General features: G+C 38.5%; 1 protein-coding gene across 2 annotated transcripts in view; it reads right to left on the bottom strand.

Annotated features, from left to right (window-relative positions):
- PUDP (pseudouridine 5'-phosphatase) overlaps positions 1-24,966 on the bottom strand; it is a 69,109-nt gene that overhangs the window by 17,262 nt on the left and 26,881 nt on the right. Inside the window, exons 3-4 of one of the 2 annotated variants that reach the window (XM_082493148.1) lie at positions 14,127-14,356; positions 10,045-10,468 (exon numbers count right to left, since the gene is read on the bottom strand). In XM_082493148.1, coding sequence (XP_082349274.1) covers positions 10,265-10,468; positions 14,127-14,356 — 434 coding nt within the window. In that variant the 3' untranslated portion in view covers positions 10,045-10,264. Of the gene's footprint in view, positions 1-10,044; positions 10,469-14,126; positions 14,357-24,966 lie in introns of those variants that run through there. The other variant, XM_082493149.1, reaches the window with a different exon arrangement.

Genomic DNA, 24,966 nt, shown 5'->3' with positions numbered 1-24,966 from the left:
ATCAGTAAAACAGTCTTCCACGATCCTACTCAAAGTCAACCATCATCTTTCATGCATACTTCCTCTTCAACTGATTGCTAAGACAAGAAATTCAAGTGACAGGAGAAAGGGACAGTAATAAATTGTCCAAATGCCTTAGAATTACTAGTTAATGCAAGACAGAATAGAATATGAAACTGACATCAGCGTTTCTAAAGAAAACCTCTTTGCTTTGAGAGACATGCCAAAACACACATTTGCAGCTGACTCTTCTTTCCACTATCTTCATGAGGTTTTAAATTTAGACATGTAGCATCCTAAATGTTTGAAGAGTTTCTGCTGTAATGTTAGCCCTGTCACATCATCTACCAATCCTCTTGAGACAGAATGCATAGCCACAAAACAGTAAATGCTTTTACTATTTCAGTATATACATCATTAACTTATCTACTGTTTCCTGACTCTTCATCTACACTCCCTAAAAAATGTCTGGGAAAGCGTTAAGGACAAATGGGCTACTGCACACTATTAACTCTTCATCATTTATAATGACGCTATATAGATTACTTAATGCAGTCACAAATTCAAGTTTTCATTTTCACCTTCAAGGCCTTATATTATCTTACCCACAATTACTGTATGGCTTGCTTTTATTTCCCTCTACTCCCTAGACATCTTCTATCCTTTCACTTAATTGCATTCTTTATCTCCTTCTCCCACTTTCAGCTGTATGTCTTATATCATGCTGACCTCTGTGCCTTGTACAATCTCCATGCCTACACTCTTCATCCTTCTTCAGCAGTATCTTTAAAAATACACTCTTTCAGGAATCACTGGTACATTCTCTTCTTCCTACCCTTCTTATTGCTGAGCTATTAACTGAAATTTGTCTTGCTTAAACCGCTGTTGCTCCTTTCTGGACCAGGGCAGCAGAGAATACAGCTGAAAGCTAATGCAGAGCTGGCTGATCCACTTCTTAATTCTATCAGAAATGACTTCTGTTAACTCTAACTCTGAGGAAATTTGAGGGGCAATACTTGTCTGCCATCTAAAATAGGAACTTGGAACCTTGTTCACTAAAAAAATCACAACATTCATTAAATAAATGCCAACCTTGTGTGTGTGTGTGTGTGTGTGTGGTGAATAGTTTTTACTTCTTATAGTCTTAGATAAACCCATAGAGTTTATCGTGTACTTAAATATAACACACAAAAACATCAGGAAACTCAGGAGCATTCCCAGGTCTAGTAATGATCACAGTACGGTAGAGTCATAGCATTATTCCTGACTCCTAGAACACCTGACTGCAAGACTCTCAGCTTCCCAAACTTCAACACTTGCTTTGCAAAATATAATGTTTCATGGAAGTTACCACATGACCATTGTAACAGTTATTACTATAGTTCAAAAATATTATTGTCTTCTGAGGAAAACATTAAAATAATTGCAAACACTTGCTGAAGTTTAAGAAAAAAAAAAAAATCTTCTCAATGAAAATTTTCTGCCTGGAAAGTTAAAAACTCACAGCAGAAAGCAGTCTTCAAAGCATATATCATAGCTAATCTTAAAACTGCAAATGCATTCTACCTAAGATACGTGATCGTTCTTCGTAGAATAAAAGGTTCTGTTGGCATTCTCTTGGGATAACTGCATTATTGAAAGTGGAAAGCAGTAAGATAAGTTACATACTATTGTGCTCTCTGCCCATGGCACTTTTTTTGAATCAGTAATATTTTGAGCCTGTACTAGCTTTGAAGCTCCGGACAATAGGCTGCAACCTCTAATGTTTCCACTCTTCAGTCTCAAGCTGCAGAATGCAATAATGTGTTCTGGAGACAGCAACTGAATGGATCACTGTGACGAGGTAAAAAAGAGGACAATTTGCTAATGGAGGAAAACATGTTCTGTAACAGAAGATATTTTCAGTAATGGATGAAATCTCATCAGCTAGTCTTTGCTAGTCATCAAGACCCCGAGTCTTTGAAGCAACTAAACTATGAAGTGAAGCAGTTACTAACATTAAAAACCATTTCTCATTAACATGCTAATAGTTTAGAAAGTAGTTGTAGACACATTTTAAAAGAACTCTGGTGTTACTCAGGGAATTATTGACTGGCAAGCCCTATCTCTATACTTGGTAAAATCTGCTGATGACACAAATTTATGTAGGTTAGCTGGGATAAGAAACAGCTGTAAGAAACTTGGAGTGACAAGGTAGTCTACTGGGCAATCAAGTGTCAAATGAAATAAAATGGTCAAGAAGTGTAAGCAATACACATTAGCTGGAAAAAAATAAACGACATGTACATCTTGTAACATTCAGTTTAAGTATTGGACATCACTGTAGACAGGTCAGTGAAAAGTCAGAGCTTGGGTGATATTGTATATATTCATAGACATATATAATGCTGCCTCATCTGGAATAGTCTATGTACTGTATGCCACAGACATTATTCTGTGTTAAAATGTTTTTGACAGGAAGGGTCTGAAGAAATGGAATCAGAATGCTTATGAAGAAAAAAAACAACAACCAAACAACATGCCCCACCACCCCCCAGAAAATCCCAAACACAACCCTTTCAGATGGTGAGAGTCTGAACAGATTGTGAAGTGTTTTACTTAGGGACCAAGAAATAGAGAGGGATGTGAGGAGTAGTACTTAAAATACTGAGTGGCAGATCAATTACTTCTTATCTTTCTCACTCATAAGATAAAAAAAGCTGATATTCAAAGAAGTTAAAAGGTGAGAAATTCAGAACACATGCAAAAGATTTACAGAATTCATTGTCCCAGGTAGTCATTAGCATCAAGAAAAAAAAAACAAATACTGTGTAAGAGTTACTAAAACCCTTTTTTTTGTTAAAAAAGAGCCTTCAATTACTTGATACGGAAGCAACAGAATTTAAGTGGATAAATTAATGCGCTCTAGCTAAAAGGTGATCATATTGAGCCTCTGGTATTAGCTACCATCAGAGATGGTACCGAATAACATGGACATTGAATCTGAGCGTGAACAGCAATTCCTGTATTCAGTACTACTTAGATAAAAACAAAAAGCTTGCTTTGATCGAAAAGGAGGACAGCATTTCTACCACTGATTGGAATTGTTTTCTACTTTAAATCAGAATCACTTCAGTCTTACTGAAGCTTAACTTGAACCATTTCCTTCTTGGCTTTGAATCACACTATTATTGTAAGATAAAGAGATGCTGGAATGGAAATGTTAAGCATCCTTTTTTTAGCAGATAAAGCTGTCGCATCTTCAGCTCTTGTGTGTGCTACAAGGTCTTTTATCTTTATACCACCAGTCTATCACAATAATAACAAAAAAAAAAATCTCAAACATTGCTTTATGGAGTACACTTTGTAATCATCTTGTAAGTGCACTTATTTTGTGATACAGCAATCAGCCTGAGCAAAATGCTTTGCCCTGTTTAGACTATAAACAATTTGTCAGTGTTAATTGATGGTCCTGTATGTAGGTTTTCTGCAACCGTGCCAAAAAAACCCCAGTCTCTTATAAATTCCTTGCCACACAACAGAATAAGCAGAACCCTACCACGAATACCAGCTCTCTGTACCTACAACCACATCTCCACAAAGAGCAAGCAACTTAATAAAGAAGCAAACAAATGAACTCTCCCTCCTCCACCCTTAGTGCATTAAAACAACGCATAGTTGACCTTAGTCTTCCAAAGGTTTCAGGAGGTCTCCCCATGACAATAACTTACAAAGAAGCAACCAAAAAATAATGCTAACAATGCAATTCCTTGTTTCATTCTTCATTCTTTGTCCTGAAACTGTTGAAAATAATTGTTACAACAAGCTCTGGGGTGATTACAAAGGTAACTTGAGATACAGAGAGGATCAGTGCACTAGATCTTTTTAAAAGAGGATTTATTCATGCTTTCTATAACCAAAAGACATTAAAAACATTTTTTTTGGGGGGGAAATTCTTGTTAATTAAAATCTAATTATTCAGTGACTGCTCTGTTTCACATCTCAAAAAAAAATGCTCAAGGTCTTGAAAGAAAGAAAAGATAACTCAGTGAGCAATTTATCATAAAAGAAGGATTTCCCCCCCTCTTTTTTACTACTCACCATGCATAATTAATATGTGATAATACCCATAATGAGTTCCCTAAAACAATTAGCAACGCATCTCCAGTGACCTGCTAATCTGAATATAATGCTTTTAGAATTTGGAGGTGTACCAGTCTCTTCATGCTTACACACTCACCTCACGTAGAAGCAAGGAAAGCTGCAGAACATAATTTATTATTCTGCATCACATTTCATCAAGTCCCTTAGCAGCTACTTGATACATTATCAAGACAAATGCAAGGAAAAAAAAATATATTTCTTCCTCCCCATCCCCCAAGTAGGGTACCCCAAAGACTAAGAACAAATTATAATCCTTCTTTCCTCTTCCAATCAGATAGATTAAGTGAAAGCAAACCTTGACCAGGTTATTTTTTGCATGGAATTTCAATAACTTTTTTCATCTCCATAAGACAAATACATCCATAAATAAACATGCACTGCAGTAACAAGGGCAATGTCTGGAACACTTAAGAGCTAAATTACTTTCAAGTCATGCAACATCTCATTTTTCTTCCACAAATATATAATAAAGACTGCCAGCATAAGGGGGAGGGGGTTGTGCACGTAAGCACACATGCCTCAGGAAAAGAGGGAAGAAGAAAATCAACCATGTGAACTGAGAGCATGATAATTGAGAACAAAACAATACAAACAACTTTACAACTGTCTCCTTCTTTTCATTGTCTTGTAAATATAAAATAGTGGCCTATTATGGATTTAGGGAAAAGGTGCATGAGTATAGCAGATCTTCAGAAGTCCTGGATCATTAGATGTGGAGAAATATCTCATGTTCTTCTCTTTACAGCCATGTCCATTACACTTAAGCTGGAAGTTGAGCTTCATAATCACAGACTTCATCCAGCCTGGGAGACACAAGTAAGGGCTACATGCTCAGACAATTTAGAAGCTGAGGAAGGTGCAGGATTCAGCAAACAGACTGTCCAGCAGCATATCACATAAAAAGTACATTCCACTACAGTGCTGAGATCTTTGTATCCCAAGCTGTAAAATTCTAGCAGTATTTCAAGATGGAGCTCTTGACACATAAAACTCTACATTGTTCAAAAACTACTTACTTTAAATTGCCTAATAGGAAATTTCAACGTATAATTTATCAATAATTTATTCCTCTAAATTTCTCCTGTGTCTATCTGAAATCAATAGCTTCTCCAGCCAGGGTGGAGGGGAAAGGTAAAAAAGAAAGTTATGCTGTTTATCATTTTGTAGTTCCCCACAGTAGCAGGAATTCAAGAGCTAGGCCAGCAACACATACTAAATACTCAAATCACAACTTGCCATCTAGAAATAAGTCTTCAGTCACACTGCAGAGCAAGAATAGTAAAGGCTTTACGAATTCACGAAAAAGTTCTAGTCAAGAACCTTCCTGAGCAAACAGCTGGTATACTGTGTAGTAACTAGGACAATCCCCAAGGAAACCCAAAAACTGGAAGACTGAACTCCTCAGGTCGAAAAGTGCTCAGAAAGCTGTTTTCCCCAATTTCTTGAGGAAGTATTCCACACAGTGGACAAGATAAGGACAACCCTCTCTTCTGATCTGATTTAAAAAGAAAAGAGAAGTCCCAGATTGCTGTTGTGTTTTCCATGGACCCAATTTTTCTCGGTATCTTAGGAATATGCTGGAACTACTCTTCCAATGATGCTTTACAAAAGATTAACTGCAAGTGATGTTTAGTTCCTGAGAAACAGACACAAGCTGTTGAGATTGGGCGATTTTGGATGCACACATGAAAGCAAAAAACACATTTCTCAAAAAACTATAAAGTCAGAAAGGGAGGTTCCTACTGAACTCGGCACCTCATCTTGGTTAGAAAGAAGGCAGACCCTTTCAGATTTCACTTGCTACCCACTCTTAGCGCTTAAGGGTATGTCTGCATGGAACAACTAAACAAATCTGTGTACACACAAATGATGCGACATACATCATTCACCTCCCAATCACCCCATGTACAGTAACAGTAAAATCTTCCATTTGTAATCTAAATTCATCAAGGTGAACTCTGTTTTTGTTGCACGCTTAAGCACGCCATCTATACACAGGACCAGTGGTTTCAAGCTCCTGTGGCACTGAACCAGTTGCTCAGCAGTCCCACCACCTCCCAGGGAGCACCATCTCCACCACACAACACACTTCTGCCAAGGAATAGTCTTCTCTGCTCCGTCTGGAAGCTGGCCACAGCACAGGATGTGAGGCTAACAGGAACACTGAGGGAGCACAACCTTGAAGATAAGGGACTCCAAAGGAGCACCCTGTGCATGTAGAAAGGAAATTATCGCCCAAAATCCCAACAAGAAACCACACACACCAGAAACACTCAAACATCCCAGACCTTCAGTCAGTGTACTAACCACCTGACTACACAGGAGCTGGAACCAACAAACCAGATGACACAGGAAGTTCCTTATTGGCTTTAACCAATCAACTGCATAATTTGAATTACTTAATGAACTGTAATTACATCCATCCGTACAAACAAGAAAGTCAAGTGGCTTCTGAAAAGAAAGCCCAAATTCTGCCTTCTACCTCCAAATGCACCAGCAGCTGTGAAAAGTTGCGGAGCAACACTGATCCCTCTTCAGACAGTACGGGGCCGCTGGCAGGGGCTGTATCTGCTTCTGTACAGACCACAGTGTGTGTGAACAGTGATCTGCTACACACTCTTCTTCGTCTGCCCCACTGACTGCAGCTAACGCTTTAAAAGTCAGGTGTACCGTGACGATTACGATTGCAGGCTATACCACCAGGAGAAGCAAATACCTAGAAATATGCTAAAATAACTGGTAAAAATTGAAAGTCCAAGGAGATAAGACAGCAAAGCATGGGTAAATTAGGATGGTTTATACCATGAACAGCTGTTTCAAAGGGTTTCTCAGCTGAGGAAAAATTGGGAATGTAAGCCTATCCAAAAGACAGACTAGAGCTAAGGTTGAAGAGACAGTCATTGATGTAGGTTTGAACTAAGTTGAAAAATGTCTATGTATTTTTACATTTAATGCTTTTGTTATTTCTAAAATAAAATGTCTGATTTGTGAATTGTAAACATTCAGTAAAGACTGCAAGTCAATTTATTTATAAAATGGAAAAGAGGCATATTTATGATGACTAAAACACATGATTTCAACAGCAGGGATTCCAATTTACAGCTCAGTACACCACCTAGAACGGCTGTTCATGCCTTTGTAATTTCTGTACCTTATTTAAAGTACTCCTAATAAATTCAACCTCCAGGTATACATAAAGAGTAACAGAAACATCACAAATAAAATAACTGCGTATCTGAAAACCATAGTAAGTAAAATACCTACACTACATGCGTATGCTAACAGTGGTGAAATTGAAGGGGGGGGGGGGAGGTAGAAAAAGGAAAAAAATGAGAGGAGATAAGAAATAAAAACTAGATTTCGGCATCCTTTTTACATAAACACACAATAGCGATGGTCACGTTAAGTGCTAAATCAGCCTTCTTCACCCAGTTTTCCTTGTACAAGATAGACTAAAACTACAAAATGGTCATAATGTTCTGAATCTCTGCTACTCTCACTACATCTTTTGTAGCAAAAAAGTCTCAGAAATTTTCTCTTTGAACTTCTCTTTTCTGTGACATAAAAAGTCCGCTGAGACTCATAAATCCTAATGCCATTTAATCAGTATGAAAAATTTTAATGAGCTCTCACTAGATTTGGTACAGAGATTATTCGTAACTATGGGATCAATTAATTAATTAGAAATGGAAGAAACGGCAAAGAAATAGTGTTTTAAATTAAGGTGATATTTTACATCACTTGGAACTTCTTAAATAGAACAGATTGAATATTCACAAAGAGTTACAATCATTTGTATTATTAGAACCTTTTCCTCTTTTTAAACAATGGATATAAATTGTATTTATTTGTTTTTAAATTACAGTATCACTAAGGTCCTTTATTTTACAGAAAAGCTTCAGGCAAAACGACTGAAATACTGGAAAGAAAGGCCTTGACCTGCCACATTCTATAGTAGGTAAATAATTAATTCATGTGTTTTTAATTAAATGAGTATATTGGAAGTATGTATAAATGTTTGCATGGGAAGGTCTGAAACAGTGAGAGTCATATTTGAAATAAATTGAGTAGCATAACATTTCTGTTACTATGAAACAAAATTGCTTCAAGATAACACTGAAAAGTTATAGTTGATATATATCTTGTATACAAATACATACAGAAACACACAAACAAGGTCTTTATGAACTCCTTTAAAGAAAAAATTAACATTCCAATATTTATAAATTCCAAAATAATGATTTTAAATAATTTGAGACCTTTAAATCAAAATGGAACAGAAAAATACTGTTTAGCAAAAGCACTTTTGTTTCCTTATTTTTTTCCCAGATTAAATCTGAGAAACGTATCACTACATCACTGGATGATTGAGGTTGGAAGGAACCTCTGGAGCTCATCTGGTCCAACTCCCCTGCTCTACTAGAGCCACCTACAGCCTGTTGCCCAGCACCATGTCCAGATGGCTTTTGAACATCTCCAACATGGGAGACTCCACCACCTCTCCGGGCAATCTCTGCCAGTGCTCGGTCACCCTCACAGTAAAAAAGTGCTTCCCTGTGCTCAGACAGAACCTCCTATGTTTGTTTGTGCCCATGTCCTCTGGTTCTGTCACTAGGCACCACTGCAGAGACTCTGTCTCTGTCTTCTTTACGCTTGCCCCCTAGGTATTTATATACATTAATAAGATCCCCTTGAGCATTCTCTCCTCTTCATCGGCAAACTGCCCCAACAATCAGGTCATTAATGAAGATATTAAATAGAACTGGACCCAGTACTGACTTCTGGGGCACACCACTAGTCACTGGCATCCAACCAGACTTTGCACTGGTGATCACCACCCTCTGGGCTCAGCTGTTCAGATAGTTTTCAACCCACCTCGCTGCTCATCCGGCCCATACATCAACAGCTTCTCTATGAGGATCTTATGAGACAGAATGTCAAAGGCCTTACTCTAGTCCTGGTAGACAACAGCCACTGCTCTCTCCTCATCTGCCAGTCTAGTCATTTCATCATAGAAATTTATTCAAATTGGTCAAGCAAGCCTTCCCCTTAGTGAAGCCATGCTGACTACTCCTGATGATTTGCTTGTCCTTACTGTGCCTGGAAATCGTTTTCAGGATTAGTTGGTTCACCACCTTTCAAGGGATTGAGGTGAAGTTGAGCAGCCTATAGTTCACTGGGTCCTCCGTCGTGCCCTTCTTCCAGGTAGGAGTGACACTTGCTTTCCTCCAGTCTTCAGGCACTTCTCCCAATGGCCATGATCAATCAAAGATTATCAAAAGTGGCCTCGCAATGACAACTCAGCTCCCTCATCACTCAAGGATGAATCCCATCAAGTTCCATGGACTCACTCATGTCCAGTTTGCTTATATATCCTCTTCCACCAAGGGCACATCTTCCCCCGGTCTCTGGGACCTGACTTTCCTGACTTGCTACATTCAGTACTGCAGCCTTTTTCACGTCCTGTGTAACCAAGTCCCCCATCCCATTCAAGAATGGGCACACATGTTCCCTAGTTCTCCTTTGTCTCCTATGTACTTACAGAAGCCCTTCTTGTTGCCTTTTACATTCCTTGGCATATATAGCTGAATTTACCAAATTTCACAGTAGTGACATCAGTGAAACTCTGATTTTGCCTCTGCAGAGCATTTTAAAGGTTCCCTTAAGAGGAATTCCCGTTGTAAAAATTTGAAACATAGCAAAATACACATAACTAATTCTAGAAAAACATGAAACAACTTATCTGCCAAATTATGATCATACAAAGATAGAAAAATAATTGAAAATCCCAAACAAAATAATAATTTGATTTTTTTTCCCCAATTGTCTAAATAAAACATATGGTAAAGAAGACAGTTGTCCTGGTTCCGGCAAGGATGGGGTTAATTTCCCCAAGGAGCCGGCAGGGGAGGCAAGTATTCCATACCACGTGACCCATGCCCAGCTAAAGGAGCTAGCCGGGGAGCGGGAATCAGTCGCCACTCGGGGGCGGGCTGCGGCGGTGCGGGTCTGGTCGGTGCGCTTCGCGGCGGTACTGTAATCGCGTTCTTGTATTCCTTTACCGGTGTTATTGTTTTTCTTTTTTTTCTTCCCTTTATCTGTTCTGTTAAATTATAATATTTCAACCCACGAGTTTTGCCCTTTTCTGCTGATTTTTCCCACGGCTGTGGGAGTCGTGCGAGCGGCTGCGTGGTTCTCTGTTGCTGGCTGAGGCCAAACCACGACAACAGTGTTTTGAACATTGTGGCCTGAAATGTCTATAATATTCAAGCACACAGTTTCTACATATGTACAGCTCCAGCTGGTTTTCATACAAGTTGTATCTCTGTATTTGAGAGCAGAATTTGGCATATATTAAAAAAGAAAATATTGAATTTTAGTAAAGACAAAATTTCTAGTTTTCAATCTGCAGATCACAGTTTTATTACCTGACTGATATAATTAATTACTCATATGATAGTGCATTGTTACTAGTGTTGGAAATTTATATGAAATTTCATGCATCACAAGATAGTAAGACCTAGGATGAGTTTGCAGGGTGTATCTTCTTTGAAATTCCTGTGCTGGGGTTTCATCATTATGCTTATTAAGTTCCTAGTTAACCAGAGACTGCAAACCAAAAGGTCAACATTTAAGAAATTCCCAGATGCACAATAATGACATCCTTCAATAATAGTAAAGCAGATATCATATGCAGTTTTAGATCATTTTAGAACTGCCTACTTGTAGACATATGCGACAGGCTGGTATGCCACTACAGCTTAAATTCTGGATTTGGCCTTCTATGGCTACATTGTATCTTTTGCTTGAAGCAGCAGTGAAATTTTGAAGCAAATCTGACAGTCCTCAGTTGCTACTAAGTAGTTTTGCTGTGTACCAGGTTGCTTTAGCAGGGCACTAAAGTGGAAGTCCTCTCCAGGTGCATGTCAAGCGACCTCCAAACATAAAGCTCCAAAGAACCTTACACAGCTTGCAGCCAGGGATCAGAGTAAATCTAATCCAACAGCAAACATTCAAATCACATATAGCATAGATATATGGGCCTAAGGACTAAACACATTGCTCTAATTACCCTGTTTCTCTTGAGTCCAATTGCTTCCTTATACAGACATTGCCTACACCTCCTGGTATTTTGCTGCAAACTTGCACGTTACTGACTTTTAGCATGCAATCCAAAACTGTAGCTCTATCAATTCACCGCCTGGGACTACACACTGCAGGTGCCATCACTACACCATGGCCATGGACATTTCAGGTAGTTTCGCATGTGAGATCATGAAGTCATAGAGTTCAACTCTTCAAGAACCAAGGAGGGGGGTCAGGAGAACTGCCACCTTGGACTTCTAGAGGGTAGAAGACCAAAGTCCCTTGGGAGGCAGTTCTGAAGGGCAAAGGAGTCGAGGAAAGCTGGACATTCTTCAAGAAGGAAATCTTTCAGGTGCAAGAGCAGGCTGTCCCCATGTGCCAAAAGATGAGCCGGAGGGGAAGAAGACCAACCTTGCTGAACAGAGAGCTATGGTTGCAACGCAGGGAAAAAAAGGAGAATTTACAGCCTTTGGAAGAAAGGGCAGGCCACTCATGAGGACTACAAAGATGTTGTGAGGCTATGTAGGGAGGAAATTAGAAGGGCCAAAGCCCAACTAGAACTTAATCTGGCTTCTGATGTTAAGGACAACAAAACAAGTTTCTATAAATACATCAGCAATAAAAGAAGGACAGAGGATAATCTCCATCCTTTATTAGACGAGGGCAGAAATATGGTGACAAAGGATGAGAAAAAAAGCTGAGGTACTTAATGCCTTCTATGCCTCAGTCTTTAGTAGTAGGACCAGTTGTTCCCCAAGTACTCAGCCCCCTGAGCTAGTAGACAGGAGTGGGGAGCAGAATAAAGCCCCTATAATCCACAGGAAATGGTGAGGGACCTGCTACAGCACTTAGACACACACTAGTCTATGGGGCCAGGGCTGGCAGAAGTGCTCACCAAGACACTTTCAGTCATTTATCAGCACTCTTGGCTAACCAGGGAGGTCCCAGTTGACTGGAGGTTAGCAAATGTGATGCCCATCTACAAGAAGGGCCAGAAGGAGGATCAGGGAAACTACAGGCCTGTCAGTCTCAGTGCCTGGGAAATTTATGGAACAGATCATCCTGAGTGACGTTATGTGGCACATGCAGGACAACCAGGTGATCAGGCCCAGTCAGCATGGGTTCACGAAAGGCAGGTCCTGCTTGACAAACCTAACCTCCTTCTACAACAAGGTGACCTGCTCAGTGGATGAGGGAAAGGCTGTGGATGTTATCTACCTAGACTTCAATAAAGCCTTCAACACCATATTCCACAACATCCTCCTAGAGAAACTGGCTGCTTATGGCTTGGACAGGTCTACTCTTTGCTGGGTAAAAATCTGGCTGGAAGACCAGGCCCAAAGAGTGGTGGCGAATGCAGTTAAGTCCAGTTGGCGGCTGGTCACAAGTGGTGTTCCCCACAGCTCAGTATTGGGGTCAGTTCTAGTTAATATCTATGACCTGGACGAGGGGATTAAGTGCACCCTCAGTAAGTTTGCAGATGACACCAAGTTGAGCAGGAGTGCTGATCTGCTTGAGGGTAGGAAGGCTCTACAGAGGGATCTGGACAGGCTGGATCAATGGACCGAGGCCAATGGTATGAGGTTCAACAAGGCCAAGTGCTGGGTCCTGCTCTTGGGTCACAACAACGCCATGAAGCACTACAGGCTTGAGGAAGAATGGCTGGAAAGCTGCCTGCCAGAAGAGGACCTGGGGGTATTGGTCAACAGATGCCTGCGTATGAGCCAGCAGTGTGCCCAGGTGGCCATGAAGACCAATAGCATACTGGCTTCTATCAGAAATAGTGTGGTGAGCAGGATTAGGGAAGTGACTGTCCCCCTGTACTCAGCACTGGTGAGGCCGCACCTCAAGTACTCTGTTCAGTTTTGGGCCCCTCACTACAAGAAAGACATAGAGATTCTGCAGTGTGTCCAGAGAAGGGCAATGAAGCCGGTGAGGTGTCCAGAGCACAAGTCTTATGAACAGCAGTTGAGGGAACTGGGGTTGTTTAGTCTGAAGAAAAGAATATTTCAGAAGAAATAGTCATTACGTATGTATTTCTGTAACCATTTTTTCCTCAATAATCCTACTGCGAATACAGTCATCACAGTCTAATCCACGTAAAGTTATTCCTTAAATATCAGTATGCAATGCACTTTTCTGCAGTAATGAAACTCCAAAACTTCAGAAATTAAGTTCCACTCAGGACAGACAGGAAGTGAGAAAAATATTTTAAGGAGAAAGGTAATCTAACTTAAAATAAAAGCAAAGACATTATTTTAATTAAGTCTCAATTTATCTTTCAAATATTCTCCTTACAGATTTTTATTTCAGAATCAGGTTTGGAAAGTTTTATATATAAGAGAGAAACTAAACACCTCTACTATTTGAAAAAGATTGCTCAAACTGATCAGTTTTAAATCAGAAAAGAAGAATTACGATCTCGGAGATTTAGAACGCAGGAGGAAAGAGATGGCTTAGGAAAAATATATGCCCTCTTTACAAAGAAGTATCTTTATTGTTTAGACACTTATGAGGTAAATCAGCCATGAATGTATGAAAAATAAACTGATCTATGTTTAAATAACTGTTTCAAAACTTTGAGTACTGAAGTTAAGATTGCAGATTTATGCAGAGAGTGGAAAATCATTACACTTTCCTATTCCTTTACAGTACCATGTAGTAAATCAGAGCGATCTGCATTACAATATTACACACACTGGGGGGAAATGATATTTTCCAACAATCTCTTGCTTCAACAGCATCAACGTCTTTGAAAATAGAGGTTGTTGATTTTTATAATGTTCATATTAAATCTCAATCTAAGTATTTATCACATTAAAAAAAATAATAATCCAAATATACCCCAAACAGAATAATCCTAACTTTTCACTTAATTTTTTCCCTCCCCTTCTTACCTTCTCTGGAGGTGGAGGAGGTTGAAATCTCTTTGCACAGACTAGAAATGCATCAGGCTGTGGCTTGCCACACTTCACCTCGGGGTCATCTCCCAACACAATATGATGAAAAAGACCAAAGAAGTCTTTGTGTCTGGCTGTTTTCATCTGAAATGTCACTTCAGCTGAGCTGGTGGCAACAGCTATGGGTATGTTGTGTTTGTGTAAATGACGGATCAGCTTATCAACCCCTGCAAGACAAATGTATAATTTTTTTTTTCTATATATATGCATATATGTAGGTATATATACTAATATTTATATCTACTTACAATATATTTAGCAGTACTTCAACTATGTTGTCTTACTGAATATAACAACCTATTTCAACCAGTTAGTGTAGAAGAAAATTCTTGCTATGTCTGACACATTCCTTCTCCACACAAAAATCATGGAACGTTCCTCAAGGTATATACTTGTTCTGTCATCAAATGATGCTTTTCTCAAAATATGCCAAAAATGGCTTCAACGTCATTGCGAAGTACACCCACTAGAAGTTTATTAAGTAATGTCTCCAACATCATGTATGCTTATTATTTCCAACTCTCTGTAAGTGAGATAAAAGCACACAGGGGAACGTTTTCTTTTATACACAGTTATACTTCTGAAAATAAAATAAAATAAAAAATCAAAGTCAAATATATTCTTCTCACGGAATGGTATAGTTTTAATTTCTGAAGCAGGTATCCAACTGGCTTAAACCAGCCCTTAAGAGAGCTCAGTTTCTCTCTTTTGCAATTACTAAAGCAAGTAACACTGGGCAGAGGAGGGGAGTTGTCAGTCACAGTTGTTAATACCAGAGCTTTATCTATTGATGCTGTGAACCCAGAGTAATGAACACCACAAGCCTAATGGGTAGAAACTTCAATCCAATCCAGTCTTCTAGGGAAGGTTAATGCAGGGAACAGTGAAAACACAGGAGTCTGTGTAAGAGGAAAACATACTTCATTATTCAATGTAAGTTTTGAGTTTCCTATGCAGAGGTTTCAATGCTCCTTTGCTGCAGCATTCTACACGCTGGATGCCCCTCCCAGACAAAACAATTAACAGTGCCTAATGGAGAATGAGAGTGGAGGTCCAGTCTTTAGCAATTCACAGGATAAAATCCCTCCATATCTGTAAAATCATTTCAGCTCTGCTTCTTGGCGTGAATCCAAACTATGCTGGACAAAGGATATTAGTTTCAGGTAGATAAGCCTCCAGTTGACTTCTGGCTCTTTGAATCAACTTGAGAACAATTCTTTGCTTTCATCTTCCAACTGCATGAATTCCTACCCTACTTTTCATGTCTGGCTATACTAATGTAACCTTATTCCCTTCCTCTTGATTCACTGTCATTCTTACGTCTGGTCCCTGCTCCCTCAAAACATTCCTACTCCTCATGTGCGTTTCGTTCTTTCCTTTGCCACCCCAGCATCTCCAATTTGCATTTCCCATGTGATCCAGCCTTTCTGCTCCATTTCTCCATTTTCACAATTCTATTAACAACAATCTTATCTGCAATACATTTTTCCTAAGGATAGTCATTCCATTTTCACAATTCTATTAACAACAATCTTATCTGCAATACATTTTTCCTAAGGATAGTCATATACCCAACTTTGAGAAGTTACAATTACTACCGATAATAAAGCGTGCAGATTAGTAAATAGGTGCATTAGATGGCTCATCTATCTGGAAATACGACCTGTAGATGTGGCCCTCCACAGATTTCTTCTCTATTCTCCATAATCAAATCAACCAATTAGTAACTCACATTTCCAGCTCCAGCCTTTAAATACATGTACTTCTGTGAAGTTAGATTCCAGTTGGACAGAAATAACAACAGAGTTATTCCTCCTCTAATGTCAATGCATCACCCATTTAAAAGCCTTCCTATGCCCCCTTTAATGGCTATATTAATAATAAGCAAGTGCACTTTTTCCCAAATGATGCTACTCTGTCCTCTCACTGAAACATGATGTTAAACACAAGTTAATTTTTTATTCCAGATACAGATTATAACTTCATTCTGAAACATGTGAAGAAAGTCCATATTGAATTAACAGAAGTACTAAGATCTCTTAGTGCTCATAGATCAGTAGACTAAACGCCTCTTTTAAAAAATAAAATGCATTAATTCAAAGAAATTTATTCTAAATAATCTGCAACATTTAGCAAGGCTAGTATACCATGTACATAGTAACTTAAAGAAGTCTAAAGATTACACAAGTAAGAAGACTTTTCCTATCGCCTCTGCCCTTGCTATGATATAATTAGTTTTCTCTAAAGTTGTGCTCTTTTCAAATAGCTAATTTTCTACAGTCCCACTGCATCACAGCTTCAGTTCATCTGTCACTGGGTATGTTTCTTCTACATTACTGTTGGAGGTAGCCAGCCACAGAAAAGCACTGTTGCAGAAAAGATATTTTTTTCAGGGTTCTCTCTCATATTCTCCCAGCACATCATGATTTCAGTGTGTAGATCTGTGTGTGTGTTTACTTTTTCTTTTTGTCTTTCCTTACTACAAGGGAGCTAAAATGCAGCTGTCCCTAATAGCTCCAAGGAGCAAAGATTTGCATTATTCAGGAAACACACTTTAATAAAAATATGTTATTTAAAAATGATTATTTGCATATATATAAACATAGCAAGATAAATTTGAAAAAAAAAAAATACAAGGGGAAAATCAGATGGGTGGAAAAAAATTAAATTGAATATGGAAGAATAGCTAACATAACAAGCTCAAGATGATATTTTCATTCCAGGTTTGTTATTTCTTTGTAAAAGCTATAGATCAACAAGATCCTTTTGTTTGCCTCAATTACCACCAGTACAGCTCTAGACACTTTGCCACCACATCAAATTACTGACACAATTATTGTACTAATTCAGCACATAATTCTTCATCATGAAGATAATACCTTTCTTAGTATCTTTCCTGTGCTTCTTTTTACAGAAAACATCAAGAGAAGGGGAAGCAGGGAACTGCTTTAAAGATCTGTAAGAAACTTGCCCTGGCATATACTTTGTTATTACATGCCCTGTAGCTACACAGATTTTTTTCAATCAAATGAAGACTTCAGTTACATCAAAAACAACTAATTAAAAACTCAATGGACATGAAGAAGTATGGCAAGTCCTGTGAACTCGCTAACTTCTAGTTCTAGCTTACTTGTAGCTACCATGGAAGGGACAGAAGCCCATTCATCACAGGCAGATCTATCTGCTGGGCTTCCTGGGACCATCCTCCACCCCTCCTACTGAAAGCTGATCCACATGCAGCAAGTTGTTTTTTTTGGTTTTTTGTTTTTCTTTTTTCTTTTAGTATCTCTGAATAAAAACAAAAAATAAAGAAAGATAAAAAGAAATGAGGATTTCCGTTTTCCCAGCATAAGGGTACGCTCCTAATGTGGTACACATGCAAAAACAATCTTAGGCAGTACAACATAAAATCTTCAAGTAATCAGCAAAAAAGTCAGGAATAAATATCCCACGTCGCTATGCTTTATTTCCAAATGTATTCTTTCATTTCAAATAATCAAAAAGGTAAATACTGTTTCTTTCCTCTTTAAATATTAAGTTTTAGAACAGACACCGAAGCTTACTATATTCCAAATGTAATAGTTAAATACTGGTAACTGCTGGAAAGAAAAACAGGTGAAAAGCATTATAAGCTGAGTTTAGTTACAGAAGCTGAAAAGAAGGATCAACTTTAAATGTCAGCATCTTTAAAACCTGATTAATCACAAATGTCAATGAAGGTAACAACTTTATGAAAAGAAAAAAGAAAACTAAACCAACAGAAATGAGTAATTTTTTCTGAGACCACAGACACATTTTAAAGGAAGAGATCATCACTTTTTTGTTGTGAAAGTTGCAGAAAAAAAGGCATATTACATATTTATTTTTTTTTAAAAAGGGAAGTATTATTCCTCTATTAGACTCCAAATGTGGTGTTTGTTCTCTTTAGATTCAGCTGGAACCACAGTGACTAATATATTGGATCAACTGACAAGCTAAAATTAAGACTTATACCAAACAACAAAACCCTTGGGCTAACTCGCATTTTCCTTTTCATTGACTAATACGACCATGTACAGCAACAGTTCATGAAATCAATAATGCTACACTAAAATGATCTAATGATAGTCCCTATCTAATTATTTGTATGCTATTATAACACTATTTTCTACAAGATTTTTTTTTCAGTTATCACATTTTAAAATCAAATGTCATTATTCATTATGAAGTGAGAATTAAAAAGATGTAACTCCCAAGAGCTAATTCAAATTTATGGAAAACAAAGGGAATTTTTATTTTCCCTTTAGCTTTACATAAACATGACCTCTGTGTCATATAGAATACTTCAGAACAGTGAACATCACATAATTTTTTGCTACATTTTATTTGATATACTTTCAAAGTTTTATACTATCCCTTTTCTTGTGTTTGTCTACCACTGAACAGAACACTGTTCTTAGATTATATCACTTCTGGAACTCCAGCTTCAGACATATTTCTTGTGAAATGCCTCCAGGCAAATAAGATGATAATCATATCATCACAGAATCATAGAATGATTTAGATTGGAAGGGACCTTAAAGATCATCTTGTTCCAAGCCCCCTGCCATGGGCAGGGACACCTCCCACTAGACCAGGTTGCTCAAAGCCCCACCCAGCCTGGCCTTGAACACCTCCAGGGATAGGGTATCCACAACTTCTCTGGGAAACCTGTTCCAGTGCCTCACCACCTGCACAGTAAAGAATTGCTTTATAACAGCTAATCTAAATCGACCCTCTTTCAGTTTAAAACCATTACCCTTCGTCCTATCACTACACTCCCTGATAAAGAGTCCCTCTCCATCTTTCCTGTAGGTCCCCTTAAAGTACTGGAAGGCTGCTATAAGGTCTCCCTGGAGCCTGCTCTTCTCCAGGCTGAACAACCCCAACTGTCTCAGCTGTCTTCATAGAAGTGCTCCAGCCCTCTAATCATTTGTGTGACTCTCCTCTGGACTTGCTCCAGCATGTCCATGTCTTGTGCTGGGGGCTCAGAGCAGGATGCAGTACTTCAGGTGGTGTTGAGACTCCAGGGCAGAGTAGGGGGGCTGAATCACCTCCCTTGATCTTCTGGCCACGCTTCTTTTGATGCAACCCAGGATGTGGTTGGCTTTCTGGATTGCAAGTGCACATTTCTGGGTCATTTTGAGCTTCTCATCCACCAGTACCCCCAAGTCCTCCTCAGCAGAGCTGCTCTCAATCCATTCTCCACCCAGCCTGTATTTGTGCTTGGGATTGCCTCCACCCACATGCAGTACCTTGCATTTGGCCTTGTTGAACTTCATAAGGCTTGCACGGGCCCGCCTCTCAAGCCTACCCAGGTCCCTCTGGATGGCATCCCTTCCCTCCATTGTGTAGACTGCACCACACAGCTTGGTATTGTTGGCAAACTTGCTGAGGATGCACTCAATCCCACTGTCCATGTCACTGACAAAGATGTTATACAGCACTCGTCTTGATAGTGGCTTAGAAACTTCATCTGCCAGTTCACTCAGGACCCAAAGATCCATCTCATCAGGTCCCATGGATTCAGGTTCCTCAGATGGTCTTGAATCTGGTCTTCTCCTACAGTGGACAGTACTTCCCTTCTCCCAGTCCCTGTGTTTGCCTTCTGTGACTTGGCAGCGTGGCTAGAGCACTTGCCAGTGAAAACTGAGGCAAAAAAGTCATTGACTACCTCAGCCTTGTCCATGTCCCGAGTAACCAGGTCTCCTGTTTCCTTCCAGAGAAGGCCCACATTTTCCTTATTCTTCATTTTATCAATGACATAATATAAATTTCTATCTTTTTCTAACATAACTCTCCAATCAAACATTTGTTTTACAAAGTATTTTTTATTTTTCTCTTTTCCTAAAGTGAAGTTTCTATGAAAATATTATAGCAGACTATAAGAATGCTTTTCAAGACAGAAAAGAAAGTGAACTCCATGGTAAACTGGGTAAACATATGAGATAGAGAAGAGGATTATTCATACCACTTCAACACTGAACGATAATTTCAGTTTCCTCTGTCCATCAGTTGAATGATTTCTGGTGTTCATATTTCTACTTGCAGTCAAGTCATTTGAAGGCATAACCACACCATCAGACAGACAATTATACAGCTCTGCCAGTACCTTAACCTGAAAATCCACTGTTTGATGGTCTTATAAGCATGGACAAAGTCCTACAGTCTTACAGCTTCAGGAATACAGCTGGCTTGTGTACTACCAGCATGGAGTGCAGGAACAAGGTCACATAAATGCCCAGGCCTACACAGGCAGTCCCACTGTCTTTTCTAATGCCTGTTTCAAGATGAACAGTTAAAAAGATGAACACAAGCTACGTAAGAAAAAGCCCTTGAAAAATTAATGGAACTCCCCAAGGCCTTCTCTTAAGCAAAAACATACATTGTAAATAGGACCACATGAAGTTAATATCCTAAAATTTACAAGGCAGCTTTTATGAAAGTTAAGCTTCAAAATTACATTACAGGAGCTCCTACCTGGCTGAGAAGGCCTCAAATAAACAAACATCGGTATTTCCAGTGGCAAATCCTTTCATGAACATCATAGTGTACCATACCTCTCTTGCATTTCTTTAGTCCTTTCTTGGGTGCCACCTATGTACTAATTACATCTAATTTCTAATTAATACATTTAACCATTACACAATCCCAGGAAGGGAAACAGGAAATCAGTGGGCAATAGAGAAGACAGTATGTATGTTATGTCTTTTTTAAAATTTGTTCTTTGAAAGCTAACATGTTCTACTAGGAAGAACATTTAGCAGACGCATCCCCATTTTTTATTACTCTTAAAAAAAAAAAAAAAACCCTCTTAAGACAAAACCAAAATAGCAAATGGCTATTTTAAAACTGATATGACAATGCCTTTCCATGCCCAAAAGCTTCTCCACAGTTCAGTTGTTTTAATGAAAGACATTACTTCTCATTTAAAACCTTTTCTCACATAGGTCTCAAATCATTGTGATTACAGGAACAACATTACTGCTATCTACAACTGCTGTGTATCCTTTGACATAGATTTGGGGACTACAGAAATACTTTAGAAAAAGTGAGTTATTTAGGACATTTTACTTATTAAATTGTCTTATTCTTCTCCCCCGTTAGTTACTGGTTATTTGATTATTCATCCAGTTAAATTCCCGTGCTATTCTTACTTTTTGTCTGTATTGTATAATTGCAGTATGTAATATGATCTCCAGTTAATTTTAAGTGTTGAAAATTTTCCTTACCTCAATAAGGCACAGAGGCCACTATCACTTGACAATTAATCTTGAGTACTATTAGGTACATTTATGTTATTGTCAACTGTAATTATAAGCCAAAGGAACAATTCTGTCCCTAAACTTTTTGATGAGGAATGTGTTTCTCTGAAAAATGGTGTGGGGTATTGAAACATGCCACAAAGTTCTTTTTAATTAAGAAAAAAAAAAAACACAACGTATTTCACAGGCAACCAAGAAAAAAACCCCAACAATCCCACATAGAACAAGAAGCAGCTGTCTGTTCACTTAAGTCACAAACTGATTAAAAAATATTTTTTATGTAGTTTGGTGTGCTACAACAGTTGCAAGCCCATCAGCACAGTGCTATTCATTATCTACACTTGCTCTCAAGCCTGAAGTGAAGTCAGCATTGCTGCTGTGAAGGTGACAGTGTGACAAAGGGGGGGCTATCCGCCACTTGGTATTAAAAATGCTATCTGCAATGGTATGTTATCCTTTCATTGAGCTACAGAAGTGGAGGTGGAAACTAATAACCTACTTCCCAATTTGGAAGGTGTCCTGGTTTCAGCCGGGAAAGAGTTAATTTTCTTTCTAGTAATTGCTGTGAAAGGAATGTCAACAATACATATTGTTTTAGTTGTTGCTAGATAATCGGCTATTAAAAAAGAATTCTATCTTCTCATCTTGTTGCTCTCTAAAAAGTACCAGAGATCCTTCTGGTGGCAGACTCCCTCTTCACTAAATCGATAATCTCATTTTTGTCTGGACTTACTGACACATGCAAGGCTATGGAAAAAATATAAGTACTGAATTTTACACAATTCAGAACTTCTGTCAACTGTGTTGCTGACTTCCTGGTAAAAGCATTTTAGGATTGCAATCCTTTAGGACTTAATGCAAAAGCCAAATATTTGAAATCAGCCAAAAAGACAGCATCATCCCAAGCCTGCAGCTAACTGACTGATCTCTAGGGGTTACAAGCTCACTGAGCCCAGCATGGACTCACTGGAGTTTCCTACCATTAAAACAATAATAGCAAGGAAAAGAAAAGATAACATGGTAGGAAGTCTGTTTAACTGTTAAGGGCACAACATGAATCAAGGACTAAGCAAACTAGACTGCTGGTTGAGTGGAACTGTTGAAAAAAAAAATTACTTTAGAGTGAGCTGACATTAGAACTTGAACTGTTTTTCTTTGTTCTCTTTTTGTGATTTCTCACTGGCTTCATTTGGTACTAAAACTGAGCTATGAAATTACCTCCTCGTGTCTGCAAGAGACAGTCAACTATCCCTGAACTGGAAAATAGTTTGCACATCACATTCTGCACTGGCTGAACAGAAGCTGCAACAAAGAAATCCCAGTTATCATGAAAACGACTAAGAAATGGAAAACGTCTGGATAAAGGTATGCACAACCACACAATCCTTAAGGATCTGCGCTTTGTGATGATGATGAGCCAAAAAAGAGACTGCTATGTCATTCATTTCATAAACCAAACATAATTGTAGTAACTGTTGACAGCTGTGTAACTTGGGAGTTACATTCTGGGTCTACGTTAAGCAAAAGCACGCCTATACATGTATAGGTAAACATACACATGCATGGTTTTCTTCTGCTCCACTTGTCACTCCTCATTCTTTTGACTATCCACTTCCTTGCAACATAGTACTGTATTTGGAGAAACAGAAAGTCTACTATATTACTCTTGCAGATAACAACGGCTGTACTCTGACAGAAATATTTAGAAAAGCAGCACAAGTGGCAGCCCTGTCATTTTGTCAGCGTTGTCTTGGATTAATTCCTTTCTCCACTGAATCAAAACTAGCCTTCCCTAAGATTTTTTCAAAACTAAAAATAAATCTAACTCTGAAAACCTCTCAGTTATCAGGAAATTCCACATTAGAAATGGATATATCCTCTTCATAGACGAAATCTGTATTTTGACCACAGCCTGATATATTGAAGCTTGTCAGTCAGTTAAGCCACACTGAGACAGTCAAAATTCTGTCTTCAACCAATAATGCCTGAGAGCTGTTGTACATTAAGTGGCATGGCTGTGATATATACAAATATAGTATATTCGTACAACTTCCACACCGTCCTTAACCATCACTGATATACCTGTCCATTACTTGATTTGGGAATTAACAGAGTTATCATTATTGGTACAAACATCTGCATAGCTCAATGTATGTCCAGAAACAAGTGTGACTTTGCTTGAGCCACTTTTTCAAACATCGTTGGTCATCATTCAGCACTGCTCTCCACCAAACCAAATTTGAATCTTATTTTTTGAAAACCTGTAGAAATTGACTGAAAAATAGAACCTCACCTACCTATTAACTGCCAAAAGATGGCTAGAGAATCAGCATGTCAGAGTCATCTTACGCCATTAGTAAATATGCCGACTAACTTTCACTCTCCTGTATTTACCTATCACTATCTAAAAGTTTAGTCAGAGAACATTGAAAATTCAAAATGTCAGCACAGTCTTACATCTTATACAACACCAGCATGAAGTCCATTCTTAATTAAAGAATAATAAGAGGTTGTAGAATAAATCCATAATGATTACATTAATAAATAACCTCAGAAGATACAAAAGGACAGAAGAAAAGTATCAGATTAAACACCAGCCCTTAAAGCAACAGCCGGAGCCACTTCTTACTAGATTATTAGCTGACAACAACCTGGTTTTCTCAAAATTCATGGCAATTCAGATTGTGTCTCATACGCTCCTACCAAGTAAAGTACAGATCCCATTACTTCAGTGACCAAGGCTGCCTGTGCTCCCCACAGTGGCCCTTGAGCATAAAGTATTTAAGTTCACATCAATTGTGCTTTAGAAAATAGCCTGAAGAAAGTTATTGTACGTATTCAGTTGAACTGAAAAGATAATCAGTTGAACATTTCTGGCAATGATAAAAATGTTTACTTCCTTGTCCCAGTAGGAATTTTGCTTGTTTCATCTATAATAGACCAGCTTCAGCAAACCCAGAATTCACTTTCTGAAGGCAGCAACAGCTCAAAACTTCATGTTCCCTTCATCTAATCTGTTCCATCACCTCTCTGCAACTCTGTTCAGGCCAGCTCAGCCACATTATCACAGTCCTCAGCAGGCACAGAATATCCACTTAATGGCATCTATTGCCTGTGCTGTTACATTACAGCGACTCTTCTCTGTGCATCCTAACATTTCACCCAGTTTGTCCATCTGGCATTTTCTAAGCCCAGACTATAGTTTTTTCATTTGTCTTGCAAAAGATATAGCTGCAAAGTTAGTCCCAGAAGTTTGACATGAGAAATTTAAAACACATCCCTCCATCTTTCTTGTTTTCCTGGAGAGTTTAACCAGGCTTACAGTTTTAGGTGGATCTATAAGTGAGAAATATGCAATTTGAAAAATCTTGCATATAAAAGACACCAATGAGATAACTAAATAAGTTGGCTGCACAAGATATTCAAGTTTTTAAGCTGCCTAAAAAAAAAATTACACCTTTATTTTTGCTGCTTGTTATTTATTCTTAAGATAC

Source organism: Vanellus vanellus (genome assembly GCF_965231255.1).
Source record: "Vanellus vanellus genome assembly, chromosome: 1".
NCBI classification, from domain to species: Eukaryota; Metazoa; Chordata; class Aves; order Charadriiformes; family Charadriidae; genus Vanellus; species Vanellus vanellus.
This window is presented reverse-complemented; position numbering and strand designations above follow the sequence as displayed.